This window comes from Microtus pennsylvanicus, chromosome 17, assembly GCF_037038515.1.
Source record: "Microtus pennsylvanicus isolate mMicPen1 chromosome 17, mMicPen1.hap1, whole genome shotgun sequence".
Taxonomy (NCBI): domain Eukaryota; kingdom Metazoa; phylum Chordata; class Mammalia; order Rodentia; family Cricetidae; genus Microtus; species Microtus pennsylvanicus.
Window position 1 is genome coordinate 44,997,160 of NC_134595.1, and position 19,480 is coordinate 45,016,639.

The following is a 19,480-nucleotide window of genomic DNA, read 5'->3' on the forward strand; positions in this document are numbered from 1 at the left end:
ACAAACTGCACTAGCCGAATTGGGCCAGCCAAGCCAGTCACTGGCTACCCTGTGCCAGGGCCCTCTGCATGTTCCATCCTCAGATTCTTGCCAAGAAAAAGTGATGCTGCAGTTTTGGCCATGGAATGTTTGCTGTAGCATTTGGGGAAACTAACACCTGAGGATGTTTGTCTTTGAAAAGCTATAATGCTGGAGAAACAACTCAGGAAGAATGGAATAATAATTCTGTATTTCTTACGTAGACGATATAGTATGTCATGTATATGTTGGCTTGGATCCATCCCCTGGTCTTCTGATTTTAAATTTGTGATGACAGCATATTGTGTGTGCTCATGGTTGTTAAGTGTACTGTATAATTTATTGAACACATTGTATTTGAGAATAGGGCTGACTTTACATGATGAGAAGAAAATGCATTACTTTATTGTGGCGACAGAAAGCATGTTTGAATTGTTCAAAACACAGGGAATGATGTGTATTTTAAAAGTATGAAGGCATTGGTGACCCAGACCTTCAATCCCAGCACTTGGGAGGCAGAGGCAGGCAGATCACTGTAAATTCAAGGACAGCCAGGGCACACAGAAACCCTGCCTTGAAAAACAAAGTTGGAAGGTAATTAATTCGTTTAAGACTTCTCAGGAAAGTATTACTCCTTTTGATTAATATCATAAATAGTTTGAAGAAATAGAGGTCGTAATTATACCCTTCCATGATAGTTGCTTATGGTCAGAGGTACCTTAACAACCTGGAGCATGCACTAAGGAATGTGATGAAGACAGAGATTTATAGGAGAGCCCGATGAATTTAGCAGGAATCTGATGCTGTTATCTTCTAGAAGAGAGGATGGGAACACTGTCTAGATTGTCACTGTAGATAATGTAGGCCTGTTGTTGTGGAAGAGTAATGAATTTCTTCTATGTTATGTTCCTATGTACCACATGTGGAAGGAAAGGAAGTTTTCTTAGAATTGTCATGTGTAGAGCTTCTTGTCTTTTCTCCACTTTTTGTTGAATTCTGAAGGCCTCTTGGTGGATTAGAATGAAAATTAGTGAGGCTAATATTGTAGGAATATGTGAAAATCTTTTTTTTATTTTTCTTTCCAAGCTTTTAATTTTGTTAGTTCTGTCTTTAAACACATGTTCAATACTGTTTTTTGTTTGTTTGTTTTTTTTTCCGAGGCGGTTCCTCTGTAGTTTTGGAGCCTGTCCTGAAACTAGCTCTTGTAGACCAGGCTGGCCTCAAACCCACAGAGATCTGCCTGTCCCTGCCTCCCAGGTGCTGGGATTAAAGACATGTGCCAGTACCACCTGGCTCAGTAGTGGTTTCTTAAAGGTTACTAGTCAACTTGTACAGTAGAATCTTGAAATTCTTGGGTTTTGTAAAAGTCCTTAAATTTTATAGGACTATTTTTCCTGGCAGCTGAAGAAAATAATATGTAAGTATATGCTAGTTAAGTTTAAATTTGAAGAGTAATTTGAATTTGTTTTATTTTACAGAATTTATTCTCTCTCTTTTTTTTAAAAAAAAATAGAATTTACTCTTATTTAAAGAACACTACACACGAGTTTAAAAAGTAGGGGCTGTGAACAATAGTCTTGCCAGAGCAACAAGAGCTCTTAACCAGCCCTGACCCTAATTTCTGATGACCATAAAAAATACTTTAAACCCTTTCGTCTTCTTCCATATTTATTGGTTTTAGCTAACATAATATTCCTATTCTCTTTTTCCTCAGTTTTGGCTCTTCCTAACTTGTTTTTCCCCCCTGAGACAGGGTTTCTCTGTAGCTTTGGAGCCTGTCCTGGAACTAGCTACTCTGTAGACCAGGCTGGCCTTGAACTCACAGAGATCCACCTGACTCTGCTTCCCAAGTGCTAGGATTAAAGGTGTGTACTGCTGCCGCCCGGCTTCTTCCCAGTATTTTACTGTAGGAGGAAGGTAGGATTTGGCCTTCCTGTTCTCACCATCCTTGCCTATATAGCCAATCCTCTCCTCACATTTGTAATTGTCTAGTTTCTTCCTTTGGAATTGTTTTGCTTTAGTGGATGGATAATTACTCAGCTTTTAGATATTATCTGTGGCTAAGCTACAAAGCTTCTTTCAATGTGATAAGACACTTTAGTTTGCTTCCGAATGGGTGAGTGTTCGTGTCTGGAGGCCATAGGACATTGGGATGCCCACTCTCTTGCTCTCCCCTCATTTCTCTGAACCCAGACACCCACTTACCACCTCCATCCCTCAGCCCTGGGGCTCCAGGCCTGTGTTAGCACCCCAGCTTCTGAAGTGACTGGGGGGGGGACTAAAGTGGGTGCTGTGCCGGCAAATGTTCTTACTGAGTCATCGTTCCCCAGCCCATATCAATTACAGTACTGTTTTTTGATAAATATTTCTGGGTAATGTTTGTAATCTGCTTTGGCAGTGCTGCTTTGTAGGCCTCTATACAGCTACTCTTTTCTGGGCCCTCCACTCTAATATTTCCCTGATTAAGGATGAATGGGGAGTTACTGTTACAAACGAGGTGGCTGAAAATCTCTTCTGTTGTTTAGCGTTGGGGTCTCAGGTGGTACCTCCCCCCCCTTTTATTTTTAGTTTGAGACAGGGTTTCTTTGTGTAGCCTTGGTTGTCCTAGAACTCTTTCGGGCCTCAAACTCACAGAGATCTGCCTGCCTCTGCCTTCTGAGTGGTGGGGTTAAAGGTGTGTGCCACTACCATCTGGCTTGGTGATAACCATTTTTATTACTGATTCTTTATGTCATGTTTTCTTCCCTTTTCAGAACAAACATTTGTTTGTTTATTATTATGTTGGTTTTTCGAGACAAAATTTCTTTGGATGTTCTGCAACTTGCATTGTTGACTAGGCTGGCCTTGAACTCACAAAGTTCCACCTTCCTCTGCCTTCTGAGTGCTGGGATTAAAGGCGTGCAACACCACTATCTGGGTATTTTTGTTTTTAATCTCTGCTGTTCTGAACTGTGTTTTGAAGTGTTGACCATTGATGTAGGTCTTTTGTTCATTTGTGGTAGGCCTTTTCTTTTCAAAAGCAAAAATAATGAGATGGCGAGGTGGCTCAGTGGGTAGAGAGAGAGGCACTTGTTAGGAGGACTGACAACCTACCTGAAGCCCACATGGTAAGGGAAAACTGAGAGGTAGTTGTCTTCTACTGCCACGTGAGAAATACATATATAAAAATCTGAGACTACTGGTCAGTGTTCATTCACTGTTACAGTAAAGTTAACTACACTGTTAAATCATTCTAACATAAAGTTACCCTTCTGAATACTAACCCAGATACTGAAAAGATGAAGCCTACATCTAAAGAATGAGTTGGTGAAGAAAAAGAGCAAGTAGTTCAATTATTTGTTTTTCAGATCAATTACTCATATTGTAAAATGTTTACCTTTATGTCAGTGTGTCAGTAGGCTCTGCTGCTAACCTTCCAGCCATGTGCGTGAATTTCCATAAGCACTCTTAGTTCCTGAATCATAGCCTTTTAACACACAAATTTCAGCTTTGTATAAAGAAATGTTTTACCTACAATTCCATTTAAATCTCAGCCAAATACAGCAGTCTAAATGAGGATATATCTACCTTTTTTGTCTGATGGCAGTTTGGTAGCGATAACATTTTGCAAATAAATTATTGCATTTATGTGATGATAGAAAAATAAATTCTGGTGTGGCTGCTTTTAAACTGTCTCGCCCAAGTTATAAGAATCATTTATTTAATATCAAATGGTAGGGCTTTAGAAAAAATTAAGCTTAACATAAATGAATTTGATACAGAGGAAATCGGGGGTCTCTTTATGGCATTCTTAATCTCATAAAAGGGTTTAAAAATGGGCTCACGTGGAAGCTCAAAGAAAATTTGATTAGAGTTTAAAAGAAAAACTCCAGGACAGGCAAACTGTGCAGGAGGAGAGAAAATCATGCCCTTTAACTGGCATGAAGACCAGACGTGTGGTAGAAAAGCAGTCACACCGTGGGGAGGAGGATTCAGGAGTCTGGGCAAACCTGGTGTTAGAGGAAGCTTGCTTATGAAAGAGAAAGAAGTAGGGAGAAGTCACACTGTTTCTCAATGATTCAGAAAAGTGGGCGGGCTTAGGAAGCCACATGGCTAGTGGCTATAGCCTAGTAAGGTGCTTCAGGAGGGATGGATTCTAGGGCAGAAAGTACAGTCCCCAATGAAAGGACTATTTATTCCACCTATCTCTTTAGCCTTCTAGGGATGGTTCCGTTGTCTGGGTGATTGACCTGGCTCAGCCGGAATTTTAGGTCTCCACATAGGCAAGAAATTTTATTCCCTGGGCCAGAGGAATTTCCCTTAATGGGCCTTTCTTTATGACAGTTTCTTAGGTCTCTCTGAACCATGGATTCTCATGGATGTGGACTCTGAGCCATGGTCTTTGTTTTGGTGAAGTACCATTTATTAAAAGATTATTTTAAATTTTAATTGGGTGAGTGTGGGGTATGTGTGTACACATGGGAGTGGGGGGTCCTGTTGGAGGATGGAGATAGCAGATCCCCTTGGAGGTGGAGAGTTGTAGCTGCTTGACATGGGTGCTGGGAATTGAACTTGGTCCTCAACAAGAACAGTATGTTCTCTTAACACTTGAGACTTAACTGCTGAGCCATGCCTTCGGCCCCGTTTATTTGTGTAGTTTTTTTTAGACATAGTCTCATTATATAACCCCAGCTGTTTTGGAACTTGCTGTGTAGACCACGTTGATCTCTAGCTCACAGAGATTCATCTGTCTTTCTCTTTCCAGTACTGGGGTTAAAGGCATGTGCCACTATAGGCTGGTGAATATTTTTAAAATTTTTTTTATATAAGTATTTTATATATCTAGACAAACAAAAACTACCAGAATGGTCCTTCTGCAGAACAGGTAAAAATAAGTTTTAATTGAGTAGTGACTGGGAGATTTCCTCAACGTCTAGTAAATGCTGCTCTGCAGTATGGGGTACATCATTTTATCAGATAATTTGATTTTGCTAACAGAGCCATCTCTGGAAAGCTTTATTTAGTTTACTCTTAACTGATGTTTTTGATGCAAAACAAAAACCAAGAAAAAATTTGAAACAGCTGTCAGTACTTACAGGTCCAACATCCCACACTTGATAGGTTACCCAGATTAGACACACATATATACACACACACATACACACACAGTCTTGTTAGAATTTGTATTTATTTCTGCTTCTTCTGCCAGTACCTGCCATCCATCGGAATACTTTATGGCTGGAGGTTCTTGGTTTGTCAGCAGCTTTGCTATTGAATGAAGAAAAGGACATAAATAAGGAAGGACATGGCTCCTAGGTATGGTGGAGGAGATGGTTTACCTTAGATGTGAGGGAGAGCACAACCAGAGGCAGAGACATCTGGGAGCGTCCAGAGTCTTCATATTGTATTGTCCAGGCTGATCTTGAACACCTGCCCTCAGGTGACCGTCCTGCCTTAGCCTCCTTAGAGGCTGTAACTATAGGCCCTGCTTTGGCGTGTTTGCTATTAAAGAACAGTATTGTTTGGAGGGTCTCTGCAGTGTTTTTCATTCCTTGTTTCTTTTTTTTTTTTTTTTTTGGTTTTTTTCAGACAGGGTTTCTCTGTGGCTTTGGAGCCTGTCCTGGAACTAGCTCTGTAGACCAGGCTGGTCTCAAATTCACAGAGATCCGCCTGCCTCTGCCTCCCGAGTGCTGGGATTAAAGGCCTGCGCCACCACCGCCCGGCTCATTCCTTGTTTCTTGTGGGTTAATCTTTTTACTCTGCTGTCCTTGCAGTGGGGCATTGCAGATCTTTGCGGATCTTATGCTGTTAGTTTGTTCATCACTGGTCCCACTGTGCATCGATCGCTTCATTACTTGAATATTGGTTTCTAGATGATTGCCCTGAGTATTGTAAGAATCTTGGGATTGTGGATTTCTAAGAAAAAGCAAACAAACAAAATAACTATTGTGTCTAACATTTATTTACAGAGAGAGGGAAGGGGGAGGGAGAGGGAAGCTGAGTTTGCACTCTGGGTGAATGAACATAGGTGTCCAAGAGCCAACAGTTTGTAGAATCTTAACTTACTAAAAGCATCTTCTGTTTTAGATTTTAAATGTGTAATTTTTATATTATGAAATACGAGATTTTTTTTAGTAAATAACTAGGCTTAGGATATACCTAATGTCAAATTAACTTTATTACTTTCTGACAGTAGTATTAACAACCACATACATTTCCATAGCTTATTAAAGTATTTTAAGCAGCTTCTCAGCAGGAGAACAACAATTAATAAATCAATGAAATGAGCTTTCTTACTCATCTAGCACAGATTGGTATTTGAACTGAACAAATGACTATTTGCAAGATTGAGGCATAGTTAGGAGCATACTGGCAGACATACACAGTGAGTCACGCCATCTGGTTACAGTCATACCTGGGTGGTGGTCATTAAAACAACTCCTGGGGATCTGTATATGACTTAATTATACTGCAGAAACATATTGGGTTGTACTGGCAGGTTACTTTGGAACTTAAGGCCAATTAACTGGCGTACATGCTTTCAAAACATCAATGTTACACTTACGAAATGAGTCTAAAAATGTTGGCCCAAATTTGGAGACTTAAAAATGTGTGTTTTTAGAGTTCAGGGTGGGCATTGCTATTAATACTGGCTCTGAAAAAATGATGTTTTTTACCCAATACTTTTATCAAACAGTATGAGTCATAAGCTGTTTAGTACTGACTGTATTCATCTGATGACTAGCAGGAGAAGTGGCATCAGCTGCCAGGAGTACATGTTAAGAATATGTCAATTTTGATCCATTTCTTTCCCTCCCTCCCTCCCTCCCTCCCTCCCTCCCTCCCTCCCTCCCTCCCTCCCTCTCCTCCTCTTTCTTTCTTTCTTTCTTTCTTTCTTTCTTTCTTTCTTTCTTTCTTTCTTTCTTTCTTTCTTTCTTTCTTTTCTTTCCTTTTCCTTTTTGGGGCAGGCTTTCTCTGTGTAGGAACTCACTCTGTTGACCAGGCTGGCCTCGGACTCACAGAGATCCACCTGCCTCTGCCTCCCAAGTGCTGGGATCAAAGGCCTGCACCACCACTGCCCAGACCAGGATTCTGCTTTAAAGAGATTTGGTAGGTAGAGAAGACAGGCTGCTAGCTGGGCATGGTGGTGCACACCTGTCATCCCAGCACTTGGGAAATGGAGGCAGAAGAATCGGGGAGTTAAAGCCAGCAGGCTACAGACTGAGGTGTAGGTGGAGTTGGGCGTTGTGTGACCCTGTCTCAGGGAAAACATTGCCCACAACATTGTAACTTCTTCAGATGTCTAGCTATGAACCACCCCATCCCCAACACTGTTATTTTGTCTGTTTGTTTTTTTCTTGTAACTCCCAACTACCACACTCTAAAACTAGTAGGCTTTTTCGCTGCCCCTGGCTAGGGTCCTTGGTTCTTTGGGAGAACAGCATGAGGATGGAACCAGGCTTTCTGATTGCTCACTTTATGTATGGTTAAGCCAGACTTGCCTGCAGAAGCTGGCCCCTTTCCATTTTTATTTCGCCGTATTACATAAGTAGACAAGTTTGGGGGCAAAATATCTCACTTGTGTCCTTTACTAAAGGTCAAGTAGCAAGTGTATGTATGTTTTTATCTTATTAAAAAGTAACAGGCTTGTCCTGATGTTCTCTTTCCACTGTTTTTGGAAACTACGCATTCCATACTTAATAGTCACTGTTGACTGTTGTTCATACTAAACATTCTGTGATTGATCCGAATTTTTACTTTGATAATATTTAATTGTTGGAAATACGAAATGCTTTCTCAAGTATTATTAATGCTAAAACCTTTAAATGTGTCCCCCTTTACTCTTACAGATTGACCTTGTATATTTAGATTTGCCTGTCGGTTGGGGCCTGTGTTTATTCCTTTGCATCTCAAAAACTTTGTATAGTTTCCTTCCTTCCTTCCCCTTCCTTCCTTCCTTCCTTCCTTCCTTCCTTCCTTCCTTCCTTCCTTCCTTCCTTCCTTCCCTTCCTTCCTATCCCCACCTTTCTTTCTTTTTCTTTTTTCCTTTTACTCCCACTCAGAGTTTCTCTGTGTAGCCCCTTTTTGTCCTGGAACTTGCTCTTGTAGACCAGGTTGGCCTCGAACTCCTAAGAGATCTGCCTGCCTCTGGCCCCCAAGTCCTGGGATTAAAGGCATGAGACATCAATACTCAGCCTATAGTTTTGCTTTTTAAATTGTGTATGATGTAAGAAGTTTCTTTACTTAAAAGTCTCTTGGGTAACATTTTTTTTTAAAAGTGTAATTACTGCCATTTTTCTCTTTGCTTTTCTGGATCACAACATTTATTTCATTTCCACATGAAGATAATATTCTCATTTCCTATGGAAAGTGGTTTTAATTTAATTTAAAATCATTAAAATTTTGACTGTTTCTAACTGTAGATTTTATTTTCTATAGTTCTATTAAAGTAATTTATTGGATCTGAAAAATCCCAGCCGTTATCTCTTCAGATGTATCTTCCTCATTCCTTCAGCTCTGTAGCTGGAGAACTGGTTTTAGATGTCCGGTAGGCTTCTTAGTTATAGTTTTCCTTTGTCTTTATGTTACCTTCTGTCTTCTACTTCATTAATTTCATGTTCAGGTATGTTTATTTTTTATTTTTTTTGAGACGGAGGTTTCATTATGTAGTCTAGGCTATTGTGGAACTTCCTAAGTAGACCAGGCTGGTCTCAAATTTTTAGAGATCCACCTGCTTCTGCCTCCTGAGTGCCGGGATTAAAGGCGTGCACCACCACGCCCTGGCCTTTGTTCAATTATGTTTAATCTGCTTTTTAAACTGGTTTGTTGAAAATTTAACCTTCACGTTTGTTTTCACTTCAGAAAATTGGAATTTGAAAGGTGTCCCATCTCCCTCCTTAACCTTTCCCTACTCCTGGAGAGATAGCTAGAAGAATGTGCTATTCTTGCAGAGGGCCTGAGTTTGGTTTCCAGCCCATTACACTGGCCTGCAGCTCCAGCTCTAGGGATTCCTATGCCCTATTCTGGCCTCTGGCACCTGCACTGGCATCTACACACCTTCCAGGCACACACACACACACATTATTACAAATAAAATTAAATAATGAAACCAAAAGAGTGTCTTGTCTGACTGTCATACTGTTAGAAATACTAAATACCTGTGTAGGTGCTTTATAAGTATTTTATTTTACATTATGAACTTATATTTTTCTGGCCAGTTGTTTTGCATAATATAGTTCATTCTTAGTTATTTGTTGCTGATACTGTTTTTTATTCTTTAAAATTTTTACCATTTATTTTGGGTGTGTGTGTAGGTGTGTGTGTGCTGCACATGTGTGGAGGTCAGAGGTCATGTGTGTGTCTGGTGGGAGTCAGCTGTTTTCATGATGTGAGTTCCAGGGGTTGAGCTCTGGTCACCAGGGTCCTGCCCTGCTGAGTCAACTCACAGCCACATATTTTTAACCTTAAAAATCCCCTGCCCAGCGCTTACTTCCTCTCACTTTGCTACTTTGCCTCTCCTTATTTCAGAAAAACCTTTACTTTTCTATCTTCCTTGTAAAAATCTTTTAAAAAGAGTTTATCTGGGCCAGCTACATAGAACAGTGGGTAGAGATGCTTGCTGCCAGGCCTGATGACCTGAGTTCCGTCTTAGGACCTGCACCAAAATGTTGGAGGAGAGAACTGACTACTGTAGATTGTCTTCTGACCTCCACACATGCTGCTCTGTGGGGATAGCATGTGCACCTGCTCACGATATATATAATTTTTAATAAAAATCAAAACTAAGTGTAACTCAAAGGCATGTTGTGGCTGTTTGAATGCTAATGCTGTGTAGTCTAATTAAATTTACTTTGTATGTTAAGCAATAGTTTAATATTAAATCTGTTTATGGAATGAAAATACTTAGAAGTTTAAGTATACTAAAATGTTTTGAATAATTTAAAAATAAGCAGTAGTAATTTTGTAAAATATTTTATCTTTTAGGAGAGGATTAAATCCACCTCACAGGGTGAAATCTATCTCCATGACAACATTTACACAACAGGAAATTGAATTCCTGCAAAAACATGGAAATGAAGTAAGTATTTTGCAATTTTTAACTTGGTTGCGGTCATTTTAATATGATTTAATAAGTTGCTTAAAATAGTGTATCCTTGTCTCCGTGTTATTTTTTTAGTCTGGACCAGCCTAGTCTGCATGAGACCCCTGTCTAAAACCAAAATGGAATAGAATTATGTGCCTACTGTGATATACATGTAGTTTTGTTTCTAAAATGTTGAAGAGTGAATTCACAGTTGTGAACTATTCTAAAATACATATTTAGAGAAGAGACCACATTTTAAAGTTTCTCAATTTGGCCAGTGATGAAATATTTTGAGTTAGTAGATGATTTGAGTGCCATATAGGAAACTACAAAGCTGGATGATAGGGCTCACCAGTTAAGAGCACATACTGCTCTTACAGGGACTTGTGTTCAGTTCCTGTCACCCAAGACAGGTAGTTCACGACTGCCTAGAACTCTAGCTCCAGAAGATGAGATGCCTTCTTCTGATCACCAGGGCACTGTGCTCTGTCTTGTCAGTTTGCCTGGTTATCCCCACCCCTCAATCTTTTTAAAAAAGGTGACGTACTTAAACACATATATTTAGGCTTAAAATGGCAGTGTCATACATTTTGAACATGAATGAATTTATGTTTGGAGATGAGTGATTCTGAATCAGGAGATCAGAAAGTATATTGTTTTTTTTTTGTAATGTTCCTACGTCCTCTCCCTCTGATCACCATGCTTGACTTGAGTTTCAGTGTGCTGGAGGGAGTGTGTTTGATTGTTGTTACTATTGGAAAACATTGTTAATTTAATCTGGAAAACATCATGGATGAATGATATATACATTGTAATAATGTATTGAACAGAACTCCCCTACATGCCATGTGCTATATATGATCACTCAAACATTTATATAATGGGAGGCATCAGCTGGGTGGTGGTGGTGCACACCTTTAATCAATCCCAACACTCAAGGCCATCCTGGTCTACAAGAGCTAGTTTTAGGACAGGCTCCAAAGCTACAGAGAAACCCTGTCTTGAAAAACAAACAAAAAGTAATGGGAAGCATGTATACAACCATATGCACATATAATTTATTCCTGTGTTACATGTATTACAGATGTATACATGTTAACTACTAAAGAAAACTATGTGCCCCACCCAGAACCAATGGGAAAGATTGCTAAGATTCAAGGCAAAAGGCATGGAAACATGAAACCCTCAGTGCATTGACTTATCACATGTATTCATCTAGGGAGATTATCCTGTGTTTCAGAACTTAGTCAAGAATTGTTCACTATTTTGAAAAATTATAAAACTAATGGTTAAAGTCATAAGTGAAGTACCTCTGTATTGGGCTGCTGATATGATGAGCAATTAATACTGGTACTTTAAATATGCAGCATGGACAGATTATGTCTTTAGTTTCTATAGATAGGCTTTATAAATTATTCAGCTTTTAAGTGTGTTTAGACTCTCACGGAACAGGAGCAGATGTAGTGGAGTATATAAACCATAGTCTTAGGGCATGAGATGCCAGATGGTGAGGCTATACATGACTCCACTGTGTCTATTTTGTGTTTTTGGCCAACAAATTACTTCACATACTTTTTCCGTACCTTATCCTGAAGCTCAGTCAACTTTTTGACGCTGTAATAATTACCTGAGAAGCCTATGAAGAGTAAATATTTACTTTGACTTTTAAATTTGTTTTTGTATTTATGTATTTATCTTTTTTTTGTTAAATTTGGGTTTTTGAGAAAGTTTCTTTGTGTAAGTAGCCTTGGCTGTCCTGGAACTCAATCTGTAGACATGGTGGCCTTGAACTCACAAAGTACATCTTTTTCTTTGTTATTTGTGTTTGATTCATCACCTTCCTCTCTTTCTGTGTGTGTTGCTTGTGATGGTCCCAGGGCTTCATGCATTCTAGACAGTCTACCAACTAAGTTATGCCCAGCCCCTTCCATTCTTCAGTTTTGAAAGTGATTTATTAATCACCTCCTTTATTCAAGGCACTGTTATTGAGTGCTAATGTTACTGTGAACAAAGCTTGTCCTCAAATACTAAGCATGAAGAGTATGTCTTTAATTTTGATAAGTACGCTTACATAAGACATACTCTGATAATTTTTAGCTGTGCGATGCATTATTGCTAACCCTAGGCAAAGACACATTGTTATTCAGCAGATTGCTTTGATTTAGCCTTTCTGGTTTCCTCCTCAGCTCCTGGTGGCCACCATTCTGTTTTAGGTACCTTATATAAGGGGAATCATATAGTGTTTGTCGTAGGCAAATTATTTTAGCTATTGTTCTCAAGATTCATCCTTGTTACATACAGCAGAATTTTTGAAGAAATATGTTTTAAGGAGGTAGCAAAGTAAATTTAGAGTGTGTAAGAAATTGTTGATTGTCATGAACTGACTTATTTCTAATAGATGGAAGCGATGCATAACCACTAGGGATGATTGGAGTGGCTTCTTGTCTCCAAGCTCACTTTCTTTACTTTATATTTTTGAGATGACCTCACTATATAGCCCAGATAGAACTCTAATTCCTGTTTAGCTCAGGTTGGCCTCAGAAACCACAATGATTCTCTCTCATCTCTGCATTTTGAGTGCTGGAATTATAGGAATGTGTCTCCATGACTGCCTACTTTATCTGAATTTTTATAACTAGAACCTATTTGAAAAAACTAGTAGCTAAAGTTTCCACATTGAGACTAGAAAAAGAAATACTCGGTTTTTATTTCATTGGCCACTAATTTATGAAGTTCGTGACATAGGCAAATCATTTTTTCCCTTGAGCATCATTTTCCTTTGTAATCTATAATGAATTCTGTATTATTTATTGTTCGAGGCTAGAAGAACTGTATTTTATTTTTTATTTTTATTTTGTTTTTGGTTTTTCGAGACAGGGTTTCTCTGTGGTTTTGGAGCCTGTCCTGGAACTAGCTCTTTTAGACCAGGCTGGTCTCGAACTCACAGAGATCAAGAACTGTATTTTAAAAGTTGATACATTATGTTCTGTAAGCTGGCACTTTTATGTGGGAAGATACTTCTCTGATTGATTCCTAAGTTTAGAAAATAATTATCACAAAGGAACATGGTGTGCTTTGAGTAGAATGTAGTATACAGGGAATTTTGCAGAAATCTTTCACTAAAGGCAAACAGGAATTACTGGAAGAGACTGTCATTTAAAACTGCCCTATTTCCCCCTTGATAGTACCATGCAATGATGTCTGTTTGCCTCCAATGAAAGACTTCCTCATCTTCTAGCATTGTTTCCGGTGTGCTTCAGTTATTCTCTCCAAATGTTATTCTTGGATACTTCAGTGGTGTCATCATTGGTCCATGTTGTTCCTATGTCAGGAATCATCAAGAACCAGCAGATGTTTTCTATGAAGCATGAGATGTAAATATTTTAAGGTCTTTGTTGGAACTGATCAATACATTTATTATAGCATAAACTAGTCAAACCCTAGGAAAGCAAGTAGGCATGGCTATTTCAATAAAACTTGGTCTATAAAGAAGACCATAGACCAGATTTAATTCACAGGATGTGATTTGCTGACCTGTGTGGCCTATATATATTGAGAATTTGGATCACTGAATTTATTTCTGCCTAAATAAGTTGGGAAGCTAATGTTCTAGGTCAGTATACATATTTTAGGTGGTACAAAGGAGAAAAACTTCACTTTACAGATGCTGCAGGGAGGTAGCTTTTTAATGCTTTTGCTCAAGTGTCTTGTGCCTGCTGGTCCTCAAGGTGGCAGAGGAATAATAGTGCGTTAGACACGAGGTTCTTTCATCATGAAATATACTCTTAAGAACTGTCACATAGAGGCCATGAGTAAGTGATGTGTCCTACAGTGTGTATCCCATCTGGGATTTCATTTTCCATTTGGGATAGATGGGCAGGGAGAACTTGCTGAGCAGTGTGTCTGGAAGGAGCAATCAGTTCTACAAGATTGTCTTTGAAGAGTTATCTAGGACCTGGATGTGTTGGGTCTCATTAGTCAGGATTAAGTACTTAGATGTATTTTTCAGTGAGGTCATTATAAGGTAAGGAATTCTGTGCTATAAACTAAAAATGAAAACAAAACCCAAGGGGAAAATAAGGAAGTTCGATTTGTCTCTCTGAAGCCTCATGTTCTCTCACATGATTATAGAGCTGGGTTATAAATCTGTGTCCCTTGTCTGCATAAACTGTTTCTGCTTTTTTTCACTCAGTTGTGTATGCAGTGATTCTTGCTAGCACAATATAAAAAACCAGAATGTTAAGGTGGAATATCATGTTTTCTGAAATGTATATAAATGTAGAACTGCTTATTTCTTTTTCATGAGATGTGGGTCATAATGGTGATCTTTTTTTGTCTCTGCAAACATTGTTCAGTGTATATATCATTTGAATACTCTATCGCTGAGGAATATGTATGTATATTAGCTGGTAGATTAAAATACTAGCACAGTCATGCGAGTTAAGCTTACTGAGTGGGGAAATGTTTATATTGTATTTCTTGGACCATGTTGTACTTGGAGTTTTTCTTATTATAGACTCCTTCTTACTTGTGTTTTCATTTGTTTTGTATTTGAAACAGGGTTTCACTATTTAGTCCTACCTGCCCTGGAACTTAGTATGTATGCTATGCTAGGCTGGCTTCAAACGTAAGAGGATTCCCTTGTCTTTGCCTTCCAAGTGCTGGAATTAAAGGTGCATGTTACCACATCAGTTTATCTTAGGTTTTTTTGGGGAAAGGGATGGGCAAAGTAATAAGTTGGTGATAGACTGGACTGTATCTGAGAGGTAGAGAGAGGGTCTGTCCCTGTGCACAGGACCCTGAGTTTGATTTCGTAACCATGGGGATGAGGTGTGGTAGTTAACATCTGTAGTGCTATATGCCAGACTGAAACAGGAGGATTGCAGGTTTGAAATCAGCCTAGGCTATGAACATCACCCTGAAAGTAAGTAGATAGAAGTTTGCAGTAGACTTTTGTATAGGTTCATAGTAACTATCTAAAGAGTTTCTACTAGCATTTCCTCTGTAACTAATACTTTTTACTCTTCAGGTTTTTTTCTGTTTCTAAAAAGTTGGAATCAGGTACTTATGAAATTTTTAGCGTTTACTTAAAATTATTTAACTTTTTTGAGTTTATGGGCAATATTTTTTTGATGTTGATAGATATGGGCAATATTATTAAATATTTTACTATGTATTACCATTGGAAGGAGACAGTACTCCATCTCTATCTAGAAGACTGAAGACAAAAGACATTTTGAGAATGTTATTTGTAGAGATGGCTTATTGAAAAAAAGATGTTCCAACTCCTCCTGCTCTTTTCTCATCTAGAAGTGAACAGAATCATACCACATTGTTTATTCCTTTCATTAACAATAAATATTTGTTTTGATAAAGGGGGTATATGTATGTTGGCATTTCTGTACATATTACTTTCCTTGAGAGGATTAAAAGCAGTAATGAGTGATCCTGTCCTTAGTGGACCTCCATCTAAAGCTTGTAGCTGTTGTAGCTCTTTCCTACCTTTGCCCCGTTTTACAAGTGTTTGGGCATTTATGACATGGGCCTGTATGTTTGTTGTCATGTTTTGTTTGTTTGTTTGTTTGTTTTCTGTATCAACAACTGTCACCCCTGTTCTTGGAGCTCTTTAGTTTCGGTGGCAAGCCTGCCTGGACATATACAAAGAAGGAAGCCTTTGTTTCTGGTCTCTGATTGGGTTCTGCTGTTGGGATGATTGGATTTCTGCAGCATGGTTGAATCCTTTAAAGCTCACAGCTACCATAAGGTGGTCTGGTTTTTGAGGCTTTATCTTATGTTTTATTGCAGTGACTGGTGGAGTGCTGGAATATTATGTTTTAGCTCAGTGGTTTTAAACCTCTGAGTCATGACCCTGGGGGGGGGGGGGCGCGAATCACCTTTTCAGAGATCACCTAACACCATCAGAAAACACAGATACCTGTATTGCAGTTCATAACAGCAGCAAAATTGCAATTATGAAGTAGCAGTGTTGTTTTTTTGGTTTTATGGTTGGGTGTCATCACAACATGAAGAGCTGTATTAAAGGGTCATAGTATTAGGAAGGTTGAGAGCCACTGCTTTAACTTGAAGTTTTCTTACAGCCAGTCTGTGCTTTGCAGTAGCGTCTTGATTAACTTCCAGTCCACATTGAGTGTCCATTTACCAACAAACTGACTGATGAAGTATACTTTACCCTCTGTTATTGGTGGTCATGGTGGCAATTCTAAAATGAGTGTGCACTAGAGGGAAGAAAAATAACTCAAAGCTTTACAAACTTCTTTGTTGGCAATTATCAGTTCATTTTTTCTAGATTTTATTTTTGATTCTTACCTAAGAGTTTTTTTAAGTCATTTTGTTTATTGAAAACTTATGGCTCAACTTATAAGCATTATAAAGGTTAAGAAGTGTTTCATGAGGCACATACTTAAGAGCAAATCTAACTTGTGACAGTGTGTCGTGAGCTTTTTCTGTAAAAGTACAAAGCAGTTTGCCTTCAGCGGAGCTTGAATATAGAAGACCACTTAGATTCTGTCTACAGCAGCAGGACTAAAGATGAACCTAATTTCTTGAATTCCTGATAAGACTTTCCCTTATTAGCTGATGCTTATCTAATCACCCACCACTGAAGATTTCTCAAAAATAGCACAACACTAACACTCTTAGTACATAATTGTCAGGTGTGTTAACTTATGGAACATGTCCAGTATCCATAGCAAGGAAGTCCCAGTATTATTTACATTTTACATAAGAAGACATATCAGACAGCTAGCAAGAGTTGGCTGAGCTAGTTCAGACTGTCAACCACCATAGCCAAGTTAATTAGTATGATTATCCACTTCCTTTCTACAAAGATTATCAGAACTGATCTCATTATGTGTTGAGTCCTTACAAATGATAGCTTCTAGGGACCGTTATTATTCTTCAGTACTATCTCTAGCCCACACCCCATGTTCCTCATGTTAACAGATGTTACTGCTTTGTGTGTCTTCTTGTCACAATACTTGTTCTTTTAGACTTTAACTCCTTAACGCTTTTCTTGCTGTCTCTGAACTCCCACCAGTGTCCACATGGGTCATTTCCACAGCCTTGAGTCCTCCACCTTGTCTCCAGTGGTCCTGCATCCCATGCTACATTTCCATCCATAACTCTCACCTCCCAGATTGTGGGACCCCCACTGATCCTTTATTCACAGTCTTTTCCTATGAAGCCTAACTACAGTAATTACTAGAACCTTCATTCTACTAAACACTTTGTCTTCCTCTTTTTCTTGGCCTAGCTTAGAGTCTGTGGTCTTTTTATTTAGCCAGAATCAACACTGTGCTTCTTGTGTTCTTAAACAAGTGCATTCAGGCTGCTCTCCCTCCTGCAGTCCCAGCACACAGCACTGCCTGCGCTTGTAATCGGCTCTCTCTTCCTTCTCTTCCCCTTAGTTAACAGAAAAGAGACTGCTATCAGCTATCAGCCAAGGCTTATAGAGAGCAGCTTTAATATAGTAAGGGGAAAAGACTGAACTTCTCAGGGACCAGAATGTGAGGGTAGTTCACCAGGAGGCAAAGTGGGGAGTTTTTTGATGTGTTGGGAAAGCTTAGTGACACGTTTTCTGACTAAATTTGACAAATACTTGTTTCCTTATTGGTAGAAAGAGTACCACATGGAGGCCATTTTAGAAAATTAGTATATGTACGCCACCTGCCTGCCGAGACTGGGGAGGTCAGAGGACAACTTTCAGGAGTTTTCTCGTCTGTGACTGTGGTTTCACGGGTTGATTTAGGCTGGCCCCAGGCATTTTTACTGGTGGGCTGTGCTGCTCTCCTTTATCTTTGGTGATTTCTCCACCAGCATCTTGAAGTTTCTCTATCACCACATTGTTCCTTTTATTTGCTGTCTAGTATTCTGCTTGGCTATTGCTACTTTGTTTTTTGAGATAGGGTTTCCTATTGTAGCCCTGTCCAACCCGAACTCACTCTGTAGACCAGGCTAGCCTTGAACTCAGAGATTTACCTGCTTTTGCCTCCCTAGTGCTGAGATTAAAGATGTGCACACACACCCCTTCCCCCAGCGATATTTGCAGGTTGTTTATCCTTCACCTCTTATACAAGACTTATTCTTTCCAACTTGGACTTTTCAGTGAAGCTGCTGTGAAGAGCTGGGAGTGTGCTTTTGTATTTCGGGGGCAGATACCTCCAAAAATGACTTGATTGCAGGGTAGCTCAACTGCTTTCTTTAAGTGTTGCATCGTTTTACATTTGGGAGAGTTTCAGTTGCTTAGCATCACAAGTATAGTCAGCAACTTCCATAGTGTATTATGTGTCTGTATCCTGTGAGTGTTTCTGCCATTGGTTCTCAGTGGCATATGGTGTTACACTACTTACCTGCAGTGTGAACATCTTTGGTGAAGTGATTGTTTAGAGCACCCACGTTGTGTGTGTTGTTTATATATTTTTTTAATTTTTAGTTTTGTTTGTTTTGTTTTATTTTTTTCACCAAACAGGGTGTTTCTGTGTAGCCTTGACTATCCTAGAACTCTGTTGGTCAGGAAGGCTTCAAACTTGCGGAGATCTACCTGCCTCTGCCTCAACAAGTGCTGGGATTAAAGGCGTGTGCCACCATTACCCCACCCTATGCTTTTGTTTGTTTACCTTTTTTGTGTGTAGTGTTTTGTTTGCGTGTATCCCTGCAGGCCAGAAGATCTCATTACAGATGGTTGTGAGCCACGATGTGGTTGCTAGAACTTGAACTCAGATACCTCGGAAGAGCAGCCAGTACTCTTAACTTCTGAGCCATCTCTCCAGGCTCAGGTTTTATTCTTAGCAGTTGTATTCTTAGAGTTTCCTACATTCTGGATTTGAGGGCTTTCGTAGTTCTTTAACATTGTATTACTTGGTTCTTGTCCTTTTTTTTCCTTTTTAAGTTTTTTCTAAAACAGTTTTACATATTTTTGAAACCCAACTTTATGATTTTTCTCTTTTATAGTTCTTTCTTTTTTGTGTCTAATTTGAGTAATGACTCATTTCATTTCTATTCAAAAGAGTTAAATGTCTCAGACTGTTGTCTGGGTAAAAAAAAAGCATGCTATAAGTCTGAAATTGTTCTGCTTGTATTTATATTATTGTTATACTTTATTAGCAGACTGTTCACGATTTTGGTAATTGTATTTTTGGGGGGTTGGTTTTTAGCTTGCTAAAAGACCCCTAAAATTGCTGTTGATGAAGTTACTGTTTTATGGGTAAAGGAACCAAGGTTCCCATAGATTATTTGACTGCTATGGTTCACAGCTAGTGATCATGCCAAGACCAGAAGAGCCCCAGTGCTCTCAGGTCTAATTTGCTGCTTGTTTTCTTAGGAAGTTCTCTTCATAGGCTGTTGTCCTGCAGCATATGCAAGTGAATTAAGATTGCCGGG

The 19,480-nt window shown here is 39.1% G+C and overlaps 1 protein-coding gene across 15 annotated transcripts in view; it reads left to right on the plus strand.

Moving 5' to 3' along the window:
* The window catches only part of Agfg1 (ArfGAP with FG repeats 1), a 45,331-nt gene that overhangs the window by 3,609 nt on the left and 22,242 nt on the right, over nucleotides 1-19,480 (plus strand). For all 15 annotated transcript variants that reach the window (XM_075952165.1, XM_075952158.1, XM_075952159.1 and 12 more), the window contains exon 2: nucleotides 9,982-10,075. In XM_075952165.1, coding sequence (XP_075808280.1) covers nucleotides 9,982-10,075 — 94 coding nt within the window. The remainder of the gene's footprint in view (nucleotides 1-9,981; nucleotides 10,076-19,480) is intronic.